Source organism: Hyaena hyaena, unplaced genomic scaffold (assembly GCF_003009895.1).
Source record: "Hyaena hyaena isolate Hyena2069 unplaced genomic scaffold, ASM300989v1 scaffold_120, whole genome shotgun sequence".
In the NCBI taxonomy this organism is placed as follows: domain Eukaryota; kingdom Metazoa; phylum Chordata; class Mammalia; order Carnivora; family Hyaenidae; genus Hyaena; species Hyaena hyaena.
In genome coordinates this window covers 2351964-2379906 of record NW_024080752.1, presented here as the reverse complement: position 1 = coordinate 2379906, position 27943 = coordinate 2351964, and the positions used below count along the sequence as shown (strand labels likewise).

Sequence of the window (27943 nt, the reverse complement as noted above, 5' to 3'; positions counted from 1 at the left end):
CATTCAAAAGAAGCAACTCTTCATCCATTCAAGTTTTTCAAAGTCATCCATGAGGGCTGGGATCAGCTTTTTCCAAATTCCTGTTAAATGTTGAAATTTTGACATCCTTCCATGAATCACTAATGTTCTTAATTTCATGTAGAATGGTGTATCCTTTCCAAGAAGTTTTCAAATGCCTTGCCTAGATTCATTGTAGGAATCTCTCTCCATGCAGCTCTAGCCTCACAAAATGAATTTCTTAAGTAGTAAGACTTGAAAGTTAACATGATTTCTTGACCAGTGGGCTGCAGAATGGAATGTTAACAGGCATGAAAACATTAATCTTTTTATACATCTCAGTCAGAACTCTTGGGTTACCAGGTACATTGTCAGTGAGCAGTAATATTTTAGGAGTCCTTTTTCTGAGCAGTAGTAAGTCTCTGTGTGTGCTTAAAATATTCAGTAAATCATGTTGTAAACAGATGTGCTATCATCCAGGCTTTGTTATACCATTGATAGAGCACTGGCAGATTAGATCTAGCATAATTCTTAAGGGTCTCAGGATTTTCAGAATGGTCAATGAGCATTGACTTCAACTGAAAGTCACCAGCTGCATTAGCCCTTAACAAGAGAATCAGCCTGTCTTCTGAAGCCTTGAAGCCAGGCATTGGCTTATCCTTTCCAGTTTTGAAAGTCCTAGATGGCATCTTGTCCAATAGAAGGCTGTTTCATCTATATTAATATCTTAGCTAGATTTTCTAGGTAACTTTCTGAAGCTTCTACATTAGCACCTGCTGCCTTTACCTTGAACTTTTATGTTATGGACAGCTTCTTTCCTTAAATCACATGACCCAACCTGTGCCAGTATCTTTTTTTTTTTTCCCCTGCAGCTTCCACACCTCTTGTAGCCTTCATAGAGTTGAAGAGAATTAGCGCCTTGCTCTCAGTTAGGCTTTGCTTATAGGCTTTGTTGTGGTTGATTTGGTCTTCTGCCCAGACCACTAAAACTTTTTCATGTTAGCAGTAAGACTGTTCCACTTACTATTTGTATATGTTCACTGGACCAACACTTTAAAATTTTGTGAAGATGTATAGGAGGATTAGGAGGAATTTAACTGAGGAACAAGGGGGAGAAGAAGGGGGGAAATGGTGGGGGAAAGGGAGAGAGCCAAACCATGAGAGACTCTTGAATGCTGACAAAAACTGAGGACTGATGGATGGGGGGGGCGGGGAATGGGCATGGAGGAGGGCACTTGTGGGGATGAGCACTGGGTGTTATGTGGAAACCAATTTGACAATAAACTATTTGTTAAAAAAGTAAATAAAATAAAGTTTTGTGAAGAATTCCTTTGTATTTTCAACTTGGCTTTTTGACATAAAGCCTGGCTTTTGGCCTAACTCAGCTTTTGACATGCCTTCCTCATTAAGCTTCATTGTTTCTAGCTTTTGATTTAAAGTGATAGATACGCAACTCTTCCTTTCACTTAAACACAAGAGGCCATTGCAGGGTTATTTATTCATTGGTCTAATTTTAATATTGTGTCTCAGGGAATAGGAGAGCGAGAGAGATGGGGGAACAGCTGGTCCACGGAGCAGTCAGAACATATACAACATTTATTAAATTGTGTTGGTGTGGTTCCTGGCACCAGAAAACAAAACAGTAGCATCAAAGATCAGTGATCACAAATCACCATAACAAATATAGTAATAGTAAAAAGTTTGTGAAGTATTGTAAGAATTACCTAAATGTGACAGAGACACATGAAGTGAGCAGATGCTGTTGAAGAATGGCACTAATAGCCTTGCTTGACTCATGGTTGCCAAAAACCTTTAATGTTTAAAAAACAGTATCTGTGAAGTGAAATAAAGCAAAGTGCAGTAAAACAAGGAATGTCTGTAATCATTCTGTTTAGATTTTCTGTTCTTCCTGACTCAGTCTTGGAAGATTATATACTTCAAGGAATTTATCCTTTTTTTCTAGGTTGTCCCAATTTGTTGGCATATAAGTTTTCATAATCTTTTTTTGTTTGTTGTTTGTTTGAGAGAGAAAGAGAGAGAAAACAGCATGGGCAGGGAAGGGGCAGAGAAAGTGAGAGAGAGAATTCCAGGTAGGCTCCGTGCTGTCAACACACGGAGCCCGATGTGGGGCTTGATCTTATGAATTGCAAGATCATGACCTGAACTGAAATCAAGAGTTAGACGCTTAGCCAACTGAGCCACCCAGGCACTCCATAATTTTCCATAATCTTCTATAATCTTTTATATTTATGCGGTGTCAGTTGTTACTTCCTCTCCTTCATTTCTGATTTTGTTTATTTGAGTACACTCTTGTTTTCTTGATGAGTCTGGCTAAGGGTTTATCACTTTTATTCATATCTTCAAAGAACCTGCTCTTAATTTCATTGATATTTTTCTATTATTCTTTTATTATTTCATTTATTTCTGATCTAGTCTTTTTTATTTCCTTCCTACTGCTGGTTTTGGGCTTTGTTCTATCTTATTTAGGTGTAAGGTTAGACTTTTTTTTATTTGAGATTTTTCTTGTTTCTCGATATAGGCCTATATCACTCTAAACTTCCCTCTTAGAACTGTTTTTGCTGCATCCCAAAGATTCTGGATCTTTGTGTTTTCATGTTCATTTGTTTCCAGTTATTTTTTAATTTCCTCTGGGAAATTTCTGGTTGATCCATTTGTTTAGCTGCTCCATGTTTGTGTTCTTTACAGATTTTTTTTCTTGCAATTGATTTCTAGTTTCATATTGTTATGGTTGGAAAAGATGCTTGATATACTTTCAGTCTTCTTAAATGTATTAAGACTTGTTTTAGGGCACTTGGGTGGCTCAGTCAGTTAGGCGTCCGACTTCAGCTCAGATCATGATCTCACTGTGAGGTCAAGCCCTGTGTCGGGCTCTTTGCTGACAGCTCAGAATCTTGAGCCTGCTTCGGATTTTGTGTCTCCCTGTCTCTCTCTGTCTCTCAAAAATAAATAAGCATTTTTAAAAAAAATTTAAAAAGGAAAAAAAGTCTTGTCTTGTAGCCTGACATGTGATCTGTGCTGGAGAAGGTTTCGTGTACACTTGAAAAGAATATGTATTCTGTGGATTTGGAATGGAATGTACTATGTCTGTTAGATCATTGTGATCTAATGTGTCCTTCAAAGCTGCTATGTCTCTTGTTTATTTTCTGTCTGGATGATCTATCCACTGATGTAAGTATGGTGTTAAAGTCCCCTACTAGTATTGTATTATGATCAATTTCTTCCTTTATGTCTTGTTAATATTTGCTTTTTATATTCAGGATGGGTGAATAATATAAATATATATGATATAAGTAAAAAATAGGATGAGTGCAGAGATATTTATAATTGTTATATCCTCTTATTGGATTGATCCCTTTGTCACCATATAGTACCCTCACGTCATTCATGAGTTCAGCCCCGCGTCGGGCTCCGTGCTGACAGCTCTGAAACCTGCTTTGGATTCTGTGTCTCCCTCTCTCTGCCCCTTCTTTGCCCCCACTCACACTCTGTCTCCCCCCCTCAAAAATAAGTAAACATTTAAAAAAAAGTTTTAAAGTCTGTTTTGTCTATTGCTATCTCAGCTTTTTTTTTTTTGCTTCCATTACATGGACTGTCTTTTTCTATCCCTTCACTTTTGGTCTGTATTTTGTCTTTATCTCTGACGTCTTCTGGAGGCAGCATATAGTTGAGTCTTTTTTTTTTTTTTTTTTTAATTCATTCTGGCACCCTGTGTATTTCAATTGGAGCCCTTAGTCCATTTATATTCAAAGTAATTATTGATAGGTATGTACTTCTTGCTATTTTGTTTCTGTTTTTCTAATGGTTTCTGTAGCTCTTTTCTCTTCCTTTGCTCTTCCTTTGCTATCTTCCTTTGTTATTTGATGACCTTCTCTAACATTTTGTTTGGATTCCTTTCTCTTTATTTTTTGTGTATCTAGTACAGTTTTTTGGATTTTGTACAATTAGGTTCATTTATAACACCTTACGTATATAGCAGTCTATTTTAAGTTGATGGTCGCTTAACTTCAAACACTTTCTAAAACCATTGCATTTTTAGTCATCCCCTCCACATTTTATATTTCTGATAGATTTTACATTTTTTATTTTTATATTTCTCCAACTGTTATAAATATACTTGGTTTTACTACTTTCATGTAAACTTTTTTTTAATGTTTATTTTTTTTAGAGAGAGAAAGACAGAGTATGAATGGGGGTGGGGCACAGAGAGAGGGAGATGCAGAATCTGAAGCAGGCTTCAGGCTCTGAGCTGTCAGCACAGAGCCTGATGTGGGGCTTGAACTCATGAACCGTGAGATCATGACCTGAGCTGAAGTCTGACACTTAACCAACTGAGCCACCTAGGCGCCCCTCATTTCAATCTTCATAGTAGTTTTAGAATTGGTTGATCCCCTACCTTTACTATGTTTTTACCAGTAAGATTTTTTCTTCTAAAATTTTACTTCTAATTACGGTCTTTTCTACTTAATGAAGTCCCTTTAACCTTTTATCTAAGACTGGTTTAGTGATAATGAATTCCTTTAACTTTTATCTGAGAAACTCTTTACCTCTCCTTTAATTCAGAATGATAACCTTACTGGGTACATTATTCTTGGTTGTAGGCATTTCCTTTCAGTAATATGAATATATCTTGACAATCCCTTCTGGCCTGCAAATTTTCTGCTGAAAGATCAGCTGATAGCCTTATAGGGTTTCCTTTATAGGTGACTTTTTGCTTCTTTAAAAACTCTCTTTACCTTTAACCTTTGATATGTTAATTATTATGTTTTGATGCATACCTCTTTGTTTTCATCTTGTTTGGACCTGGATTGTCTGTATTCTTCTGTAAGTTAAGAAAGTGTTCAGCTGTATTTTTTCAAATAAGTTTTTCTTCCCCTTTCTCTGTTTCCCTTTTTCCAGTATCCCCATAATGCAGATATTAGTACACTTGTTGTCCCAGTCATATCTTTAACTACCCTCTTTTGTTTAAAATGTATTATTGTTGTTCAACATGAATAATTTCTACTACTCTGTCTTCCAGATCACTCATCTGTTCTTTTGCATCTTTTAATCTGCTCTTGATTCCTTCTACTGTATTTTTCATTTCAGTTACTTTATTCTTCAGCTCTGAGTTGTTCTTTTTTATATTTGCAACCTCTTTATTGAATATGTTCATCTATTCAGATGAACATCTCCCTCTCTCTTTGCCCCACCCCCATTCAGAACATCATATCTAATATGTTCATCCATTCTTCCAAGTTTGGTGAACATCATTATGACCATTACTTTGAACTCCTTATCAGAGAGATTGCTTATCTCTGGTTCTTTTTCTGAGGTTTTGTTTGTTGTTTTGAACATATACCTCTGGCTCTCATTCTCTTTGACTCTCTATGTTTCTGTGTATTAAGTAGGTCTGCTGCATCTCCCAGTTTTGAAGGAGTGGCCTTATATAGAAGCTGTCCTGTGGGGCCAAGATGTACAGTCTCCTCTAGGTCATCAGAAGCAGGCACTTCAGGGGTATCTCGTGTGTGGGCTGTGTGTGCCCTGGTGTGGATGGCTTAGAGGCCCAATCACAATTGTTTAGGGCATACTGTTGGAAAGAAATAACACTTTCCCTCCTCCCAGCAGAGCTTCTTTAGGGCCGCTGCTGTCTTGGCTTAGGCTGCCCACGAGGTATGGCTGAGCTTGAACTGCTTTGGATGGGTACCTGGCAGAGTATGCACATTGGGCAGGGCTGATCCATAGATTACCTGGTGGGGTGAACACAGGCACATGGAGAGTATCAGAAGTGGCACATACTAGCATTTCTATTCCTGGAGAAAGTCCCTATAGATCCCTGCCCCTCCTGCACATACCCTAAAACTAATAAATGTCCTTCACCTATGGTCCAGGTGCTTTTCAAACTGTTGCTTCTGTGTTGGGTCTGAAAACAAATGAGTTTGGGGTTTGCCCTTTAAGAGTGGAGTCTCTGTATCCTATAGCTCTTTGGCTCTCCTGGAGATAAGCCCAGTTGATTTTCACCAGACATTTCAGGGGCTTATCCTTCCTATACAGGTCCCTTGGGTAAGGGTGCCTAATGTGGGACTTAAAGCCCTCCATCCTCAGAAAGGACCTCCACATTTGTGATTATTCCTGCCATTTGTATATTGCTGCACAAGGTACTGACTAGACTGTCCCTGCCCCTCTTACCTGCCTGAATGTGGCTTTTTATTTATATTTTTAGATGTGAAATTTATATTTTTTTATTTATACTTTTAGTTTCACTAGTTTTCAGGCCATTCTCAGAGAATTTGTCTATATTTAGTTGTAATTTGGTGTGTCTCTGGAAGGAAGTGAGCTCAAGATCTTCCTACTCCACCATCTTGATCTCTCCAGCAGGTGTGTTTTAACAAAAGTTACTTAAATGATTTTAAATAACCAATGTATTCGAGTAAAAATGTGGCTTTTTTTCTGTACATTTTACTCAAAGGAAGGTAAACATTCTCCCCTATGGTTTTTCCAATAAGATTTTTTATAGCATTTATTTTTTATTTTTTCCAGATATATTTCAACAGTGTTTCACATTTGAAATGGATGTCATTTGATTTTTGCAGTAGACTATGAATAGAAAACGTAGTCATTTTTTTATATCAAATGAGATGGTTTATTTCTTCATTTTTTAAACGTGTTCTGCTTTTAATATTTTAGAGCAAATCTTAAGACTAAACAGTATGTGATTAAGCAACGTTTCTTAAAACATAAATTTAAGAAATTGAAAAAAGAGCTTATGTTATAGTACTTCCTTTAAACTTAATCAGCATATTTGAACCAGAATCCTTTTTTGACTTTCTGAGATATGTGTGATTTGTCTAACATATTCTGACATTATTCTAACATATTCTAACATTTTCTGTGTGAAAGACATCATGAAGGTTTACAGATATGATTAAGCTATAGATTCTGTGTGACGTTTAGAAGGAGAGAGTTGTACAAAATCAGACAAAGTATAAGGCAGAATGTCATCATTGCTCACCACTGCACAGAGGAAGAAGAGAAATTTTGATAGGGTAGCAGAGAGGTCTTCATGGAGAGGCAGTATTTTTATCTGGGCTACGAGTTCAGTAGGATTTGAGGATGCAAGAGGCAAGTAGAAGATTTTGTGACTAAAGGAACAAAGCATGCTCTGGAAGCAGTGAGTAACTTTGATATGTTTGGATACAGGTCTCTGTTGGAGACAGGCAAGTGTGAGAGTAGGTAAGATTGGAAGGATGGGCAAGAGTCATCAAGAGATACTTGGATCAAATTGGAATTTTATCCTGTAGGCAAAGGAAGCTTAAAGAATTTTAAAGGTAAAAGTAACATGATCATAGTTATGGTTTTAAAATTAGGGAGAAAATGGATCAAGTTGTTAAAATGTAGATGGAAACTTATTATGGTTCCTTTCCACGGAACTTTATTATCCTTACCCATGTAGTGGTTCTTCACACTTCATTCCCAAATGTAGAAAAAAAGGCAATAGATTTTTAAAGTGAAGAGGCAAAAAGAGACGTGAGGAGCAAAGGAATGATTTCTTCTTCACTAAAATCTTCCTATGGTATTATTTTTTAGTTGCAAAACATACAATTCATTTTGTAAGAACACCATGCAGGTTATTACTGACAGATATTCTTATTAGTAGTTGTTATAATGTTTCAGTAAATTATATTCTCAAGAAAGGATGTTAGGGTCATTTCTAACAATTTTGTAGAGCTAGTATGCTATTAAATTGAGGTAATAGCACATTTGAACTCACTAATTCAGGAATTTAGATACTTTATTAAACTCAATTTGTATTTAGTAACTTATCTTTTATGAAAACTGTTACGAACTATTTTATTCATTCCCTCAACAACGTTATTTATTTACTATATGTCAAGCACAGTCTTTACCCTCTTGGAGTTTATATTTTAGGAGGGAAGAAAGATTTTAAACAGTTTCCACTAGTTGGAAACAATTTAGAGGGGATGTTGGCATGGACTTGGTTGGTGCTGATGGAGAGGGACAGACAGAAGAAGAAAATCAGCAGACTGCATAAGGGCAGGAGAGGACATATGAAACCCAGCTTTCTGGTTACATCCACAAGATAAGGACCATGTTAGGGGAAATAGCATGTATTCAGTTTGGGCCATATTAGGTTTGTGGTATATATGTGAGACACTGACATGAAGATACTGAATAAGCAATTGGATATGTGGAAATGGAATTTAGGTATGGCCAGGTCTCAGTTTTATGTTTTAGATTAACTCTTCCATTTCCATATACAAAACAAATCATGGTGTATTGAAAGTGTGGAAACAAGAGGAAATTTGTGCCAAGTACCTTAAGAGAAATGTTGACGTAGGGTAATTTACAAATAGGTGTTCTGGCAAATGTTGTCTCCACGAAGTGATGGTTCTTTTATAACAACTTGATTTTAAAAACTGAGGTTACATTCCTGGATTTTGACAAAAATATTCTTGGCTCTGTTTTGGTTAATATAGATTGATCGTACTAAAAAGCCAGCAGTCAAATTGCCTGAAGATCATAGAATAAAAACTGAAAGTAAAGATCACGAGCAACAGTCTTCTCAGGATGGAAAAGTTGTTCCTGATCGTTCCACAAAGCCAGTATTTCCCCCTCCAACTGCCATGTTAACAGACGAAGAAAAAGCTCGTATTCATGCAGAAACTGTACTTCTACTGGAGAAAAACAAACAAGAAAAAGAACTTCGAGAAAGGCAGCAAGAAGAACAGAAAGAGAAACTGAGGAGAGAAGAACAAGAACAAAAAGTCAGAAAGAAACAAGAGGCTGAAGAAAATGAAATCACTGAGAAACAACAAAAAGCAAAGGAAGAAATGGAAAAGAGAGAAAGTGAACAGGCCAAGAAAGAAGATAAGGAAACCTCAGCAAAAAGGGGCAGAGAAATAACAGGAGTAAAAAGACAAAGTAAAAGCGAACATGAAACTACCGATGCCAAGAAATCTGCAGAAGACAGGGGCAAAAGATGTCCCACCCCGGAATTGCAGAAAAAGTCAGTGGGGGATGGTCCTCATGCCTCTCTGGCAGGAGATTCAAATTCAGGCAAGGTAAGCAGAAACAAACAGTACAGATTGCCAAGTAAGGGAAATAAAATGTTGTATGTAAAAAGATGACTCCACTAGCACTCTTTAGAGAAAGGCAGACTTTTTTAGTAATTGTCTAGTGGATGATAGATTTATACTGATCTATCTACATTTTGCTCACCTACTCTCCTTTGGTTGACTGGGAATGGAATTGCTTTTTTTGTCTATGAAATGCAATATTTTTTAGCATTTATCTTTATGTATAGTGATTTTTTTGGTTACATCTATGTCATTTTGTTTCTTGCTTCATCTAATCAATAATATTGGCAGTAATCTCATTAATGTTGCTTTTTTCTGCCCTTGGCTATTTCCCAAAATTGATTCCCATAATTTTGGGGAAAATTTTTTATTGTTATTCTCCTTTAACCTAATAACATACATGCTTTTTATTTTTTTCCCTCTATTATACAATTAACCATGCCTTTCCCTTTTGAATGATAAATAAGTTTTTATAATAGCAGGAACGGTTATAGCCCTTTTTACATACATATAAATGGAAATACATTTTTGGTTAGTGTGAAAATGACTTTGGATGGAACACAAATACTGTATCTTTACAGAATGTCAACCTTTATAAGTTTTGAAGCAGCAATTCAGGCATATACCAAAATTAACATTTATATTAATGGCACACTTATCCAAGGAACACTTATCTAGTAACCTTAACTACCAAAAATACAACCCTCATATACGAACCTTCTAAACACCTAAAGTTAGAGAAATGAAGCTCATGTACTAAAACGTTCTCACTTTATTCATAGGACTCATGAGGGACTCAGAATTGTTGAGGTCTTCCAATTTAAATATTATTCATTAAATAATTCTCAATAGTAGTTACTATACGCCAACTATCTTTCTTATATTTATCTTATCCTTCTAATGATAAGCCCATAAGGTATTAAATTTACAAATAAAATTGAAGCTTGTAGGTTAAATAATTTGCCTGAGGGCCCATATTCAATGAGAATCCAAAGCCCCACTTCCTTTTTGTTTTGCTTCACCTAGGCGCAGTCATTCATAAAGAACTAAAAGCATTCATATTTCTGGGGTCATTTAGTAAGTAGATGCCAAATAGCACTACAAATCAAAGTAGCCCCAAGATTATCATAGTAGTTTTTGATGTTTCCTGTGATACATAACACAATGAAAACAAGATTATATTTATTGTATTCTCCTTTTAAAAGTAGGCAACATAATGAGAGACTCTTGAATGCGGACAAAAACTGAGGACTGATGGTTGTGGGAGGGGCACTTGTGGGGATGAGCACTGGGTGTTATATGGAAACCAACTTGACAATAAACTATTTGTAAAAAAAAATTAAAAAAAAAAAAAACTGAAGCAAAAGCATTTTTAAGACCAAAAAATAAATAAGTAGGCAATATATGTAACTTATTCTGGAATAAATTTTATTAAATTATCACAAAGTTTTAGAAGTTTTTACTGTAGTTAATTTTTAAATAAACTATAAAATTAAAGTGAATTTTTTAAAATTTATTTTTAAGAGAGAGAGAGCAGAGGAGGGGCAGGAGAGAGAGGAAGAGAGAGGATCCCAAGCAGGCTCCATACTGTCAGTGCAGAACCCAACATGGGGCTCAAACTCAGTGAACTGTGAGATCAAGTCCTGAGCTGAAATCAAGAGTCAAATACTTAATCAACTGAGCCACCCAGGTGTACCAAAGTGAATTTTTAAGGAACCCATGATAGGTTCCAAGAGGATATAAAAATAGATTTTGTACTTTTACATATTTTTCTGTATGAAACTCCTGTTATCTCCTCATTCTCTTCAAGATGTTTATTTTGGGAGGACGTGACTACTTCAAAGGTAACCAAATCATGTGAGATTAAAATAAAAGGATAGTGTTCAAAATAGCCCATGGGGACTATACACTGATGACTGACATCATGTATTAGGAATCAGTGTTTGCTTCCCAATCCACTGTGATCTACAGCCCACCCCCAACCCCACTCGATTGATTCATGAGTTTCTTTTCTTCTTTATCTTTAGTGTCAGGAAATTCCACATGGACTCTATCACCTTTCATTAAAAATATCTAGACTTTGACAATAAAGTTGAAAAAACTTTGGGCACCTGGGTGCCTGAGTCAGTTAAGATCAAGTTGATTCTTGATCTCAGCTCAGGTCTTGATCTCACAGTTATGAGTTCAAGCCTCACGTTGGGCTCTGTGTTGGGTGTGGATTCTATTGTAAAAAAAAAATTCTTTTTCAAATAAACTTTCAGAGGTCTCTTTTTTTTTCCTCCTTTTATATTTTCAGTTGGATGGATTTACTTGTATTAGCTAGTGATTGATGAGTAAGTTTTTATTGGGAGGAAAGTTAAAGTTTTCCTTCACTTCTGAAATTATAATTTTTACAGCCTGTTAAGATTAAAGGACAACCAGAAAGTGGAATTCTAAAGACTGGAACTTTCAGAGAGAATACAGAAGACACTGAAAGAAATAAAGTAAGTAGTAGTTCATTGGGTGGAGGGAAAACATGGATTATAACCACCTGGTTGTCTTTACCATATCGTCATCTTCCATCTTGAGATCTACTTTCTGAGGACATCTTTGCAATCTTTCATAGCTATTTTTTGTTCATTTTTATATATTGATCCATTTATATGCTAAAGGGAATAACGTTTGTCTTCCTATTTAAAGTACAATAGTATAGGGGTGCCTGTGTGGCCCAGTGGTTAAGCGTCCAGCTTCGGCTCAGGTCACGATCTAGCCATTCATGGGTTCAAGCCCCGTGTTGGGCTCTGTGCCAACAGCTCAGAGGCTGGAGCCTGCTTCAGATCCTGTGTCTCCCTCTCTCTCTGTTCCTCTCCTACTCATGCTCTGTCTCTCAAAAATAAATAAACGTAAAAAAATTTTTTTAATACAGTAGTATATTCTTCTCACTTTATGAAATTAGAAAATACCTAGGGCTTACAACATGATCCAGCAATTCTACTTCTAGGTATATACCCAAAAGAATTGAAAGCAGGACCTGGAAGAGAGATTTACACACCTATGTTCATAGCAGTATTATTCAAGTGGCCAACTAGCCAAAAGATGGAAGCAACCCAAATATCCATTGACAGATGAATGTATAAACAAGTGTGATATATACATACAGTGGTGTATTATTCAACCTTTTTAAAAAGGAAGGAAATTCTGACACAGGCTACAACATGGGTGAATCTCCAGGACATTTTTGCAAGTGAAATAAGTCAGTTACAAAGAGACAAATACTGTATAATTCCATTTTTATAGGGTAGTTGCCAGGTGGATGGTAGTTGCCAGGTAGATGGAAATGTGTGCAGATGGAGTTTTGCAAGATGAAGAAAGTTCTTGAAATTGGTTCCACAACACTCAGAATATGCCTAATGCCACTAAACTATACATTTAAAAATGGTTACAGTGACAACAAATTTTATTTTGTGTGTACTTCACAATTTTTGAAATATTTAGGTCTTATGTAAGACACCATTGCCTTTGTTTTTATTTAAGAGCTTTATTAAAGTATAATTTGCATACCATAAAATTCACCATTTTGAGTGTACAGCTCAGATTTCAGTTCAAAGCTGTGAAACAAGTATTTACTCAATCTAGTTTTAGAACATTTCACCATACCAAAAAGATCTCAGTGCCTGATAGTAGTCACTCCCTATCCTTACCCTAAAGCCATAAGCAGCTGTGACCTACTCTGTCTTCATAGTTAAGTCTCTTTTGGTCATATCAAGTAAATGGAATCGTGTTTGTGTTTGTGTCTGTGTACACATACATAGGTCTTTTGCATTGGTCTTTTAAGTAGTGTAATTTTTTGAGATTCATCCATGTTGTAACATGTATCAGTAGTTTATTCCTTTGTATTTCCTGAATAGTATTCCCTTACGTGGATATGCGACATTTTCTTCACTCACCAGTTAATGAATATTTTTGGATTGCTTCTGCTTCTTTTGGGATACTATGAATTATGCTGCTGTGAACATTTGTATACAAGTCTGTGTGTGCAAATGTTTCATTTCTTTTGGGTCAATACCTAGCAGTGGAAATGTCTGTGTGTGTGTTTTTGCTTCTCTTTTTTTAAAGAAACTTTAAAAAAGTCATCATTATAGTCTTGTGCGTATACACATTCCTCTTCCCGTTGCTGTGGCAGTATTTGGATTTGAGACAACGTGTATAGAGTTACTCGTTTTTAAACTTGATTTTAAAAGTATTCAGGGTAGCCAACACAGGCTTTTTTGTGTTTTGGTACAAGTAGCTTAAGCTTGTGTATGGCAAAATTTAATTGATTTTTTTTTTTTTTTTAACTAGGCTCGAGAACCTTTGACGAGAGCACGAAGTGAAGAAATGGGGAGGATTGTACCAGGACTGCCTTCAGGCTGGGCCAAGGTAAAACTCAAAATTAGCACATCAATAAATAACATGGTCATGTGTTCTTTTTCAAAAGGCTTTTTTTGTTTATTCTGTGTCTTCTCTAATGCAGTCAATTCAATTTCTTCATGGTGGAGGACATAGCCTATTTCCCTAATTACAGCAGGGTTGGATTTTTCAGTATATCCAATCTGAGATGCTGGCTACTGTATATGAACATTTCTGGCATTTGTCATTTAGAAACAGTGTATTATTCTAATACCTAAAGTTCTTTGGAAGTTTAATCATACAAGTGATTATTAGCATCATATTCAAATTATTGTAATCCAAAAGTAAACTTAGCAGTAGAATACTTTTGAGTGATTTTCTTTTGTTTGTAATGGTCATTGTTTTTTGACCTGTTTTGTTTTTGTTTTTGTTTTTCATCTAAGTTTCTTGACCCAATCACTGGAACTTTTCGTTATTATCATTCACCCACCAACACTGTTCATATGTATCCACCGGAAATGGCTCCTTCATCTGCACCTCCTTCCACCCCTCCAACTCATAAAGCCAAGCCACAGATTCCTGCTGAGCGGGATAGGGAACCGTCCAAACTGAAGCGCTCCTACTCCTCCCCAGATATAACCCAGGCCATTCAAGAGGAAGAGAAGAGGAGGCCAACAGTAACTCCGACAGTTAATCGGGAAAATAAGTAAGTTTGTCCTAATTCTTAGAACTAGAATAATCTAGCTCTATTTGAAAACTTCTACTTTGAAAACATATCAGCCTATTAAGATCAGGAAATCAGAAATTTCTGAGGCTGGCTATTCCAGCCATCGTTATGTAGCACAGAGGAAAAAAATGAATGGATTAAATTCCTTGGTTTTTATCCCAAATGCTAACTTAAATTTATCAGGAAGGTTGTCATAATCTGTATTAATGTAGGTATAAAAGAATATGCATAATTATATTTTAGGGCAGCATGGTTTAGACTACTTGGAAGTTTTTCATAAATCCCTATGGTCCCTAAATTCGCTCTTCGAGAACCATAATCTGTAGGATTGTTGAGTTTGTTTTATTGCAGCTCTCAAATTCTAATTTTTCTTTTTAACTCAGCCTAATACTGTGGGAGTAAACTTAGTGTTAAAATAATAAGTATTGTGTTACCAGTTCCTAATCCTTATTGTGTTCCCTTTTTCTTCATTGCATTTCTGCTATTCTCTTTAGATGTAGTTATCAGTAGGTTCAATTAAGTTTCCCAAACCAGTATCTCATTTAGATGTATTCCTGGCTTATGACTGATAGGATTATGAGGAAATAATTGTCACGTCTACTTACTCTACTCTTTAGTTTTTGGGGCAGGGGTATAGATGGAAATATAAATAAATGGGTTTATGTTAGGGCTAACTATTAAAACTGGTATTTATTTATTTTGAGAGAGAGAGAGCACAAGTATATGCACACAAGTAGGGGTAGGACAGAGAGAGAATCCCAAGCAAGCTTCTCACTGTCAGCACAGAGCCTGATGTAAGGCTCTAACCCACAAACTGAGATCATGCAAGAGTCGGAGCTTAATCAGAGCTAACCGACTGAGCCACCCAGGCACCCCTCATTTTAAATTTAAATAGCCTCCTAGGGCTACTGGCTATCACATTTGTCAGCATATCTCTGCACTTCAGGTAATAGTACCCAAATAATCCATGCCTCTTTTGACATCTCTTCTACTGTTAATACATTCTTTATTCTTTGTTTGGTATACTGGTTGAGTTCAACATTTGGTAATGCCGAACTTCCTAGGATTACTTAAAGGAATTTGAAAGAGTCTTCCCTACTAGAAGACTCTTACCTGTTGATGAGAACCCAGGGACTCTGTCTCAGGGTGTGTAATAACCATAGACCCCCATTAGAGGTTAAGTGTACTGTTTCATGGGAGGGTCACAAAATAGAACCCGTGTTACCTAGATAGTAAGTGTCCTATAAGACCCAGTACCTTTTGACTTATTAACTCTTTCCAAGATTACTGTGTACTGTGTTACCAGTGGAGGAGCTTACTGCCACTTTTAAGTATGAACCTTAATTATAGATCCTGTGCATTTTAAGGCATCGTGTACACTTTTTCTTCCTCAGGCCAACATGCTACCCTAAAGCTGAGATCACAAGGCTTTCTGCTTCTCAAATTCGGAACCTCAATCCTGTTTTTGGAGGATCTGGACCAGCTCTTACTGGACTTCGTAATTTAGGAAATACTTGTTATATGAACTCAATACTGCAGTGCCTCTGTAATGCTCCACATTTGGCCGATTATTTCAACCGAAACTGTTACCAGGATGATATTAACAGGTAAAGAAATTTCATACTTTTTGCAATATAATATTAAAAGGATGATCTAACTACACTTCCTTACCGCCCAGCTCCAGAGAGAAGTCAAATTAGGAAAGGGGGAAAATATCTTTAAGAAAAATGTGAGAGTGCTCGTTTTGGCAGTACATATGGTAAAATTGGAATGATACAGAGAAGCATGGCCCCTGCGCAAAGAAAAATGTGTGAAAAGCCCCCTCTAATTGGTAAAGGCAGATAGGAGAGGAGCAGTGGAAGAAGGCAGAACCTCATATAAACTGAGCCTGTTGAGGAGGAGGAGACAACAGGATTTAGAGCCCAAAAGAAGCAAGATGGTGGGGTGTAATCAAAGTAAGATTCAGAGGAGTATTTGGCAATAAACTTGTGACCAAATAAATATTTTACTGTTGGATTACAGTACATGAAGAGTTTAATGTTGACCTCAAGAACCCGCTGAACCTTGACCTTATAAAACTTCCTTTACTACTGTTTTCTAACTTTATTTGCAAAGGTCAAATTTGTTGGGGCATAAAGGTGAAGTGGCTGAAGAGTTTGGCATAATTATGAAAGCCCTGTGGACAGGACAGTACAGGTATATCAGTCCAAAAGACTTTAAAATCACCATTGGGAAGATCAATGACCAGTTTGCAGGATATAGCCAGCAAGATTCACAAGAACTACTTCTGTTCCTAATGGATGGTCTCCATGAAGATCTAAATAAAGTAAGAAATTTGATTTTTCTAAGTTGTAAAGGCTCTTTAGGGTTGCTCATCACTGTAATTTTTATAGGAATTTATAGTTGGTGGGGTGCCTGGGTGGCTCAGTCAGTTGAGCATCTGATGCTTGGTTTTGGCTCAGATCATAATCTCACAGTCAGGAGTTCAAGCCCCACACGTTGGGCTGTGCACTGACCGTGCAGAGCCTGCTTGGGATTCTCTCTCTCCCTACCCTGCTCTCTGTCTCTCAAATTAAAAAAAAAAAAAATTAAAAATAGGTTTATCTTATGATCCAGTAATTCCAATCTGCATCTGTACCCAAAGAAAATGAAGACACTAATCCAAAACAATATATACATCTCTATGTTTATTGCAGCATTATTTATAGTAGCCAAGATACGGAGGCAACCCAAGTGTCCATCCATGGGTGAATGAATTTTTTAAAATGCAGTATATGCACACACACAGACACACACACAGTAGAATGTCACTCAGCCGAGATGCCTGAGTGGCCCAGTTAAGGGTTGACTCTTGGTTTCAGCTTAGGTCATGAGATCAAACACTATGTCAGGCTCTGCACTGCTTAAAATTTTCTTTCTCCTTCTTTCCCACTCCCTGCCTTGAGTTAAGCCTGTGCTCTCCCTCTCAATAATTAAATAAGCAAAATGTTTAAAAAAAAATAAAATAGTTGGTGATTGTTCAGTGCTATTTTATTCAAATCTAGTGACTTTGTACTAAGGTAAGGAACTATGAAACAAATATATCGGATATGTCTAATATTTTAAAGTATATACAATTTTTTAATATTTATATTTGCTTACTGAAATGGTAGGTTGTATTGGGAAAAAGTGTAAATGTTGAAATAGTTGTCAGAGATACTCTGTGACCACATGTATGTGAAAGTTTATCAGAGAGAGTACGTACACGTGCATGAGTGGGAGAAGGGCAGAGAAATATTTTGTATGTTTTATCAGTTTTATACTTTTTTCTAAAATAAAAATTACCTCATGGAACAAGGATTCATGTGAAAAGTTGAGACATGTATATCTTGGATACCTTTGGGATCCCGGTTACCAGTGAGCATACATTTCTAAACAAGGATATACACGTGCATGTATGTGTGAAAATATATATAGTATATGTGTATATCCATCCATGAACCTAGGACAGCAAACAGCTTGAGGCTGTGTATGGGATGTCTTCACTTTTCAAAGCCAGAATTACAACTTTAAAAACGTTAAAAGTATATTTTATTAAGTTTTTATTCAAATTGCAGTTAGTTAACATTCAGTGCAATCTTAGTTTCAGGTGTACAGTAAAGTGATTCAACATTTCCATACATCACCCATACAGCATGTGGTGACAAGTCCACTCCTCAATCCCCATCAACTAAAAAGTATTTTATTAATTTCTTAATTATGACTTATAAATAAGTCATACCCTTCTGATAAAGTGGAGTTTGGGGGGAGGATTTTGGGCTGGAAGTTTTTTTGCTCTGAATGACATTAGAACTCCTTCATGAAAGGAACCAGAAATCTTTCTAAATCTGCAAAGTGTATTCAATATAGTCTTTTGATTTTCTATATAGTGATGATTTTGAGATATTAATATACATTTTAATATTAACCTTATTTCCAGGCTGATAATCGGAAGAGACATAAAGAAGAAAATAATGATCACCTTGATGACTTTAAAGCTGCAGAACATGCTTGGCAGAAACATAAGCAGCTCAATGAATCTATTATTGTTGCGCTTTTTCAGGGTCAATTCAAATCCACAGTACAGTGCCTCACCTGTCACAAAAAATCTAGGACATTTGAGGCCTTCATGTATTTATCTTTACCATTAGCTTCTACAAGTAAATGTACATTACAGGTAAGTTTGAAAGAAAATGTTTGCTGAATAAATGGTGTTTATATGCATACAAAGATATACTTTATTCAGCAGAGTCTGTACTTTACCCCTATAAATGTTGTCAGTAAAACTCTTACATAAATTTTGTTTTAATTATGTTTATATATTAGAATTTTTTTTTTAATTTTTGAAGAAATTTTCCTATTAAACGTATAGTAGAGAATTGAAATTTTTTAAAGAACTTTTTCTATGAAATACTTTTTCAAAATTAGGTCACCTGGCTGCCTCAGTTGGTTAAACATCCAGCTCTAACTCTCGATTTCGACTCAGGTCATGATCTCACGGTTCATGATTTTGAGCCCCACATTGGGCTCTGTGCCAACAGCATGGAGTCTGCTTGGGATTCTCTCTCTCCCTCTTTCTGTGCCCCTCCCCCACTTGCTCACTCTCTTTCCAGATTAACTTACAGAATTTTAAAAAATATTGTAAATACTTTTTAAGAATCGATAAATGTTTTTAAAGTTTATATTTTGGAGAAATAAAACTTTTTATTTTAATTTTTTTTTAATGTTTTATTTATTTCTAGGAGAGAGAGAGACAGCATGAGCAGGGGAGGGTCACAGAGAGAGAGGGAGATACAGACTCTGAAACAGGCTCCAGGCTCTGAGCTGGCAGTCAGCACAGAGCCCGACGCAGGGCTCGAACCCATGAACTGCGAGATCATGACCTAAGCAAAAGTCGGATGCTTAACCGACTAAGCCACCCAGGCGCCCCAAACTTTTGTATTTTAAAAGTTAATAAGAAAATTGCATATTGACTTTAGGTTCACTTTTTATTATAAGAACTTGCTCTACATGGGGATCACATAAATAGCCTGTTTTCCACCCAGAAAAAGTGTGATCTGGCCAGCTTGTTGATACCGTTAGTGTTCACTCCCTTGAGAATGTTGTTTCTTCCAGCAAGACTTCCTGAGGCATAAGGTGGAGGTGGCTCCTGTGTGTATTCAGGATGCGCAGTGCTGCTTCCCTCTGTCATGGGCAGCGCCCACCGCTCCCTGCACCGGTTACTGTCAGCTCCCCACTAGGTTGTAAACTTTATGACGAAACTGTTCTGCTAGTTCCCTGCCGTGTCTTTCTTCCTGCTCAATGATACGGTGTTGAAGAAATGAATTAGTAAGTAACTACAACTTGTTTTTGCCTCCAGGACTGCCTTAGATTATTTTCCAAAGAAGAAAAGCTCACAGACAACAACAGGTTTTACTGCAGCCATTGCAGAACTCGACGGGACTCTCTAAAAAAGATAGAGATCTGGAAGTTGCCACCTGTGCTTTTAGTGCATCTGAAACGGTAAAAGGAACAGATTTTTCTACAATTTAGATGAAAGAGTCTTAAGTCCTTCATTTTGTTGTACTGTCTGCTAAGGATGTATTACGTAGGAAGATTGGTTAGAGAAACAAGGCAGAAATGGGGAGACTCTAGTTCCTCACCTTAGTGTTTGCAAGAATGGCAAAATGACAACATGATGCTTTCAGGTCATTTCAGCTTAAAAAAAAAAAAAACACTGAAATTTACTACATTTCAAATATATAATTTTACATCATAAAACATCCAAGTGAAAACGTATAAAAAATCACAGTGTAACTCAAATGATAAGATTTAATCCTGTTCTGAAAATGAGAATGCAGTCTTAAAGAGAAGATGTTAAGGATGTCATTGTTGGGTGCAGACATTTTTGTCCAGATTTTTCCAGCCTGTGAAAAAGGTCTGGCCCTGTAATCGAAAGGATAATGGCAAGAGAGTTGTAAAATATTTCCCATGGCTTGTGTTTTGATTCTTTTGTCTTTATGTAATGCATTCATGGAGTAATAACTATGAATCATTATTTTGAAAAACTTTTTAAAAGGAGGTGTACTCTTTTTAGTGAGAGCTGTAATTTTTGTTTCAAACAAAGCCTTTCTGTTTTAATTATTTGCTTCATTTTGTATTACTGGAAATTCCTAGGCAGTTACTTTTATTAGTTTCAACACTGACGTGTTCAAATTCTTCCAAGTAAATTTTCTACCAGAAGCTTGTTCCATCAGTTTTTCTCTTCTTGAGGATTGTGAGGTACAGATAAACATTCTATAAATGATTACACATATGTTATGTTAAAATTTTTAATGCTGCATGTTAATTCTTTGGAGAGTACAAGTATCTAAAAATATAAATGGTTCAGAATTCAGTTTTTGAAAATTAATTCTTAAATAATCTTTTCACATCAACCAAACTACCAGTATTTTGGTGTTTAAAGGAGCAGAGTATGTCAGGATAATAGAATGCCATTACGGTTTTCCCCCACTATCCAAAAGTACAGTGTTCCTGCGAAATCTTTCATAAGCCAGAATGGTGTAGAGCAAAGAAGCTGTTACCATTAATTTATATGGAAAATCTTTCAGTATTCCCAGACCCCAAAAATAACCTTCTCTTAGGCTTTTCTAATACCTTAGGACACATCTTGCTTAACAGATGCAGAGAGCAAATCAAGATAAAACACAGACACTAGCAGATTAGTCAAAGCTGTGGCAGCTTGACGCTGAGTATTCTGGGAAGGAGCTTGGTGGTGCCACTCTCGCTGCTCAGCAGGGCACCCGCTGCCTCCAGCAGCTTACTGCAAACTGACTGCTGCCAATGCTGTTTTCCTTTTTCACCTTTTTTCTTAAAAGCAGAAACCCTCTTTGGATTTCTTTTAGGTAGCTGAAACCGGTACTGGTGGAAGTCTTTTATAAAAATGAAATGGTGGAACACCAGCTTTTGAAAAGCAGGGGATACCTGTATAGTCTGTGTGCTCACAATTTCCAGCTTCAGTTTCCCCAAAAGTACAATCTTAACAGCTAGAGCAGCTCTCCTCAGTCTTTCCTCTGTACTCCTACGGTGGTTAGCAGTATAAACCTGGGTCTTCATAACGTTTTACCTTCGTGGAAGACTCACCAAATGGTTGTCGCCGGCTTAGGGGTCAAGCCGGGGTCTCTGTGTCCTTAGGAAATGACTTGTCCTACATCAAACAGCTATCTGCATGTACCTTCATTTTCTTATTTGTAAAGTGGAAATGAAGCCAAACGTCTTTCCAGGTCCCTCCCCTCCTGAAATTCTGAGTGTGTTTGAAATGGATTTTCTGGTCCCAGCTACAAATCTATGTTAATGAATGAATTCAAGTCATTCCATTTGTGATCTGTCAGGATAATCACTGTCACGTTTCGCTCTGCAGTTTTTCCTACGATGGCAGATGGAAGCAAAAACTACAGACCTCTGTGGATTTCCCGTTAGAGAATCTTGACTTGTCACAGTATGTTATTGGTCCAAAGAACAATTTGAAGAAATATAATTTGTTTTCTGTTTCAGTAAGTATGCTGTTGGAACTAAATACTTTCTCTTTTTCTAAGCAAACTAAGAGTTTCATGTGGTTCCTTACCTCACAGGAAACTAAGAACATAAAGCTTCAGATTATTTAAAATATGTCAATAATTTCAGTTTGAACTGATTTTCTATCTTGTTTGGCACAGAATCACTACGGCGGGCTGGATGGAGGCCACTACACTGCCTATTGTAAAAATGCAGCAAGACAGCGGTGGTTTAAATTTGATGATCATGAAGTTTCTGATATCTCCGTTTCTTCTGTGAAGTCTTCGGCAGCTTATATCCTCTTTTATACTTCATTGGGACCACGAGCAACAGATGTAGCCACGTAAGGAGAAGTAGGTTCTAAGCTAGTTATCTTTTAAGAAGCTGAGCAACACAACTCTTGACATGGTTATAAAGATACTGGACAATTACAGGTGGCCATTTAGAGGAATTCTAAGGCAGTGTGAGCTGTGTACCTATCACCATATACTTTAGGTCAGTGCTATTATTGAAAAACTGACTAATAACATTTAACGAGTATTGCAGTTAAGCACTCCTTACAGGTACTGTTTATTTCAAAAATCTTTATAGTTTGCTCCAAAGTTAAAATAATTAACTAGCTAAGCATTATTCTCCTGGTCTAAAAACCATTATATCCTTTCTTTTCTTTTTCACTGTTATGGCCTTTTCACATTTCTAAATCCCAGCTCGATCTATGAATATTCTAGAATGATGTAAAGCAGATAGGAATGTATGTGTATATATTTATTGCACACTTGCACATCAAATCAATGTACATAGTATAATATGTGGTCCTTTTGTGAAGCCTAGAACTCAGAGGACTCTTTCTTTTTTCTTTTGGCCTATTCTGAGTAACTGCAGTGCTTTCTTAGGGAAATGACAGGGCAAAGCTATTTTTTTGTTGGCTTTGGGCTGTATTTGTGCACTAAATCTTTATTCTAAAAAATAAATGGAAACTTTTCTTTAATTTTTTAAAACGAGAATTTTCATTTACACTTACATTAAAATATTAATGAGAAAAATAATTTAAAACCTTGTCTTTAATTTTTTATCAAACCATTTTATATACACACACATTTTATCCTACTACTTGACATAAATTTAATTCACTTACCCTGTTGCATTAGGACTTGATTTTACTCTTCCTTCAACTTGACCCAGAACTGCGTAAAGCACTTAATTAGGATACTCGGAGTTGAGAGTCAGGATTAAAATAAAGAGAGATAGGGGTCAGGCATGACTGCAAGGTAAACCACATTAAGAACCACATCTTTACAAAGTGATGTATTACAAGAGAGGAGCTGAAAATCTATTATTTATTTACTTCACAGACTCAGTTGCTATAGATGAAGTCAGTAAAAACTCTCCATATAAAAACTATGATTTTAAAGGATGCTTCTGAAAGATGCCACCATGAGTAAAGGTTAGTCTTGATTTGTGAACCTGGCAACTTTCACATTCTGCAGTTGGTCTAAGAATCAGAGTTTTTGGCTAAATTATCAAGTAAAATATTTTCGAATCATATTCTTAAGGTCACAGAGCCACTTGAACAAAACATACATTGGTTTAGCTCCCTGAACTATCTTTGGGAAAATACTTTGTTGCATATATATAATTGAGCTATTTTAGATTTTTTAAAAATCCACCCTAATAACCACTGAATTTTGAAACCCAAAATTAATATGTACTTGCAGTGCTTTGCAGGTCCCCATCCATTAGCATTTTATCCTGCTGCCTTTTTCAGTAGGCCAGGACCTCTTGTCTTTGCTAGAGTCTTATATAAAAAGAGGGCATAATATAGCAGAAAGAAAATAACTGGAAATTATGTTGGATGTAAGTAAATTGCAAGAATTTAATGACAAAGCAAAGCTTAAGTGCCAATTTCTGATTGCTTGTTTTGCAGTTTTCAGGAAACACCATTTTCCTAGCTCTAGCATTTTTTTATAGGTATAGAAAAGGGCTGGCAGCTATAGAACAGAAGATAGGCTGTAGCAGTTTGAACTGAAGTATCTGGAATCTCACTGACTCGTGTGTCATCAAAGCTGTACCAGGCCTGGGTCACTGAGTTCTTGCAGAAAGCAGTGTAGTGGCCACCGTCCAGATCACCAAAGTGGTTCTAAGGGAAGAACGAATGTCAGACTTAGTATTCACATGCAGGTAACTGTACTGGAACAAAAAAAGGTGGAGCCAAGTAGTATTTTTCACAGCTGTCCCTTACACTAAATTAAAAGGATGGTAATGTTGTTAAATGATACATATGGCCTGAATGCCAGTTCATCGACTGAACTGCTTATACGTTGTGCCCATTGACTAAAGAATCTATGAATGACATAGTTTAGTATTGGCAGCATCTAGTATTTACGATCGAATACTGAGCACCTACTATACATAGACTATTAAACATTAAAGGAGATGGGGTGCCTGGGTGGCTTGGTTGGTTAAGCATCCAACTTGAGCTCAGGTCATGATCTCACGGTTCCTGAGTTCAAGTTCTGCATTGGGATCCATGCTGTCCAATCAGAGCCTGTGATTCTGTGTCTCCCTCTCTCTCTCTGCCCCTCCTCCGCTTGCTCTCTCGCGTGCACACTCAAAAATAAATATTAAATAAAAATTTTAATTAAAATGTTTTTAAAAGGGGGATTTTAAGGTAAGAAGATAGTCCTCTTTCCTAAATAACCTATCTTCAAAATTAAGCTGTAGGCTCAAGATAGACATGAAAAAAAAAAAAAGACATTGAAACTGGGACAAGACAGTTAAACAACTGCATATTGGTCATACACAATTTGAGGGATTAGTTATGCAACAAAACCGCCTCAGTCATATAGCGTCCAAAAAACAACCTGTTCCATTGTCTTTCCTAACCCTATAAGGGAACATTTGAAACCGGCACTGGAGAACCTCACTTCTCAGAAGGTGATATGGTATAGAGCAGTGGTCAACAACCCATTTGTCCCTGGGCCCGATTTGGTGTGGCCTGTGAGTTAATGCATTTATTTTTGTATGGCTGAGAAAAATAATGCTTTGTGACATGAAAATTATGTGAAACTCCAAAGTTTTATGGGAACACAGCCATGCTTACTGGGTTTATATCTTTTAGTGGCTGCCTTCATACAATAATAGTAAAGCTGAATAGTTACAGTAGAGACCAGCTGGCCCACAAAGCCTAAAATATTTATTCTCCGGCCGTTTACAGAATAAGTTTGCTGACCCCTGGTATAGAGGGCAGAAGATGGACTTTTATAGTCACTTCTGACTGAAGTCAGTTCTAACACTACATGATGATTTTAGGAAATTAACCATTCTGAGCTTTAATTTCCCCCATCTATTAAGAGGGGGTAAGGATGGGTCACCTGGGTGGCTTAGTTAAGTGTCCAATTTTGGCTCAGGTTATGATCGTGCGGTTTGTGGATTCAAGCCCCGCATCGGGTTCTGTGCTGACGGCTCAGAGCCTGCTTCGGAATCTGTGTCTCCCTCTCCCTCTGCCCCTCCCCCACTCATGCTCTGTCTATGTCTCAAAAATAAACAACATTAAAAAAATGGGGGAGGGGTGCCTGGGTAGCTCAGTCAGTTAAGTGTCTAACTTCTGCTCAGGTCATGATTTCCCGGTTCGTGAGTTAGAGCCCCACACTGGGCTCTCTGCTGACAGCTCAGAGTCTGGAACCTGCTTTGGATTCTGTGTCTCCCTCCCTCTCTGCCCCTCCTCTGCTTAGACGGTCTCTCAAAAATTATTTGAGGGGTGCTCGGCAAAAGCAAAGAGAACTATGTTCTGTTTCTGGGTAGATGCTTTCATTCAGGCTGCACAGGACACCCACATATAAAACCCCAGTGATAAAATATGATAGTATATACATAAAATGTGTAGGAGGGAGCGAAAAGTTTGTTAGAATGTTCTTGAACTTAAATGAGCAGCAACTTAATATACACTGCTATAAGCTTAAGATGTTATATATGCACCTTACGGTAACCAGAAGCTCAAAACATCTAATAGATGCACAAAAATTAAAGACGAAGTGAAACATAACACTACAGAAATCCTCAATCGTGATAAAAGAAAGCAAGAGAATAAAGGATCAGAAAAGGACTACAAAAACAACCAGAAAACAACAAAATGGCAGTAAGTATACCTATCAGTAATTAAATGGAAATGGCCTAAATGCTCCCATCAAAACACATAGGGTGGAGGAGTTGGTGTGTGTGCTTTTTAAAATCATCTATAAGATGCTGCCTACAAGACATACTCACCTCACACCTAAAGACATCTACAAAGTGGAAGAAAACAGCATGCAAATGGATGTGAAAAAAATTGCAAAGTTTCTATCAGATAAACTTAAAAAAAAAAATTTAATGTTTATTTTTGAGAGAAAAAGAGCGTGTGAACAGGAGAGGGGTAGAGAGAGAAGGAGACACAGTCTGAAGCAGGCTGTCAGCACAAAGCCTTAAGTGGGGCTTGAACCCATGAACGCTAAGATCGTGACCTGAGCCAGAGTTGGACACTTAACCAACTGAGCCACCCAGGTGCAAGATAAAATCAGTTTTAAAACAAAATCTGTAAGAAGAGACAGGGGCATTACATAACAATGAAGCAATCAATCCAACAAGAGGATCTAAAAATTGTAAATATGTACGCGCCCAACATTGGATTACCTAAATATATAAAGCAAATATTAACAGATGTAAAGAGATAAATAATATCTATTATTTATTAAAATAGATAATAGGAAATGTGAAAACCCCACTTACATCAGGGACCCTGGGTGGCTTAGTCAGTTCAGCATCCAACTCTTGATTTCAGGTCAGGTCACAACCCCGGGGTTATGGGATCAAGCACCACACTGGGCTTTGTGCTGAGTGTGGAACCTGCTTAAGATTCTCTCTCCCCCTTTCCTCCCTTGCTCTCTAATAAAAAATTAAAAATATTTTTTAAAATTGAAAAAAAAAAAGCCTCACTCCCATTTACATCAATAGATAGATCATCCAGGAAGAAAAATCAATAGGGAAACTGTTTTTGAATGAAACATTAGACCAGATGGACGTAAAAGATAAACACAAACAATCCATACAAAAATAGGAGAATAGATATTCTATATGTTCAAGTACGTATAGAATATTCTCCAGAATAGATCCCATGTTAGGCAAAGTGGTGGTAAATTTAAGAAGACTGAAACCGTATCATGCATCTTTTCTGACCACAGCAGTATGAAAACAGAAATCAATCACAAGAAAAAAAACAACGGAAAAACACCATCATGTGGAGGCTAAAAAACATGATACAAACAACCAAAGGTCAGCGAAGTACTCCAAAAACTTATAAAAAGACATGAAAACAAAGGAAAAAGAAAACACAGTGATCCAAAATGTTTGGGATTCAGCAAAAGCAGTTCTAAAAGGGAATTTTATTTTTTTCTTAAATAGTTTATTGTCAAGTTGGTTTCCATATAACACCCAGTGCTCATCCCCACAAGTGCCCTCCTCAGCCCCCTTCACCTCTCCCCCACCCCCATCAGCCCTCAGTTTGTTCTCAGCATTCTAGAGTCTCTCATGGTTTGCCTCCCTTCTTCTCCCCAACTATTTTTCCTCTTCTTCTCCCTCGTGGTCCTCCGTTAACTTCCTCCTAATCCACCTATATGTGCAAACATACGGTATGTGCCTAAAAGGGAATTTTATAGCAATACAAGCCTATCTCAACAAACAAGAAAAATCTCAAACAACCTAATCTTGTACCTAAAGGAACTAGAAAGACAACATCAAAACCCCAAGATTAGTAGATGGGAGAAAATAATAAAGAACAGAAATAAAGGTATAAAGTCCAGGACCAGATGACTTCACAGGTGAATTATACCATTTAAAGAAGACTTAATACCTATTCTCCTCAAATTATTCCAAAGAATAGAAGAGGAAGGAAAGCTTCTAAATTTATTCTTAAGCCAGCATCACCCTGACCCCCAAACTAAAGACACCACAAAAATAGAAAACTACAGGCACATATCCCTGATGAACATAGATACAAAAAATCCTCCACAAATTATTAACAAACTGCATTCATCTATATGTTAAAGGATCATTCACCATGCTCACCTCAACAGCACATCTGCTAACACCGGGATGATGCAGAGATTAGCATGGCCCATGGGCAAGAATGACATTCAAATTTGTGATGTTGCATATTAAAAAATTCATCACAGTC

General features: G+C 36.9%; 2 protein-coding genes and 1 pseudogene across 4 annotated transcripts in view; 2 read left to right on the top strand and 1 right to left on the bottom strand.

Moving 5' to 3' along the window:
* USP8 (ubiquitin specific peptidase 8) overlaps positions 1–22726 on the top strand; it is a 75766-nt gene extending 53040 nt beyond the window's left edge. Inside the window, exons 11-20 of one of the 2 annotated variants that reach the window (XM_039237087.1) lie at positions 8493–9077; positions 11489–11575; positions 13413–13490; positions 13904–14166; positions 15582–15794; positions 16303–16513; positions 18146–18382; positions 19565–19707; positions 21605–21737; positions 21900–22726. In XM_039237087.1, coding sequence (XP_039093018.1) covers positions 8493–9077; positions 11489–11575; positions 13413–13490; positions 13904–14166; positions 15582–15794; positions 16303–16513; positions 18146–18382; positions 19565–19707; positions 21605–21737; positions 21900–22085 — 2136 coding nt within the window. In that variant the 3' untranslated portion in view covers positions 22086–22726. The remainder of the gene's footprint in view (positions 1–8492; positions 9078–11488; positions 11576–13412; positions 13491–13903; positions 14167–15581; positions 15795–16302; positions 16514–18145; positions 18383–19564; positions 19708–21604; positions 21738–21899) is intronic. The other variant, XM_039237088.1, reaches the window with a different exon arrangement.
* Positions 15923–16017, top strand: LOC120235054 (annotated as a pseudogene).
* An 855-nt stretch (positions 22727–23581) lies between the features above and the next one.
* Positions 23582–27943, bottom strand: part of USP50 (ubiquitin specific peptidase 50) — a 28802-nt gene continuing 24440 nt past the window's right edge. For both annotated transcript variants that reach the window (XM_039237091.1, XM_039237092.1), the window contains exon 7: positions 23582–23875. In XM_039237091.1, the coding sequence (XP_039093022.1) occupies positions 23690–23875 (186 nt within the window). In that variant the 3' untranslated portion in view covers positions 23582–23689. The remainder of the gene's footprint in view (positions 23876–27943) is intronic.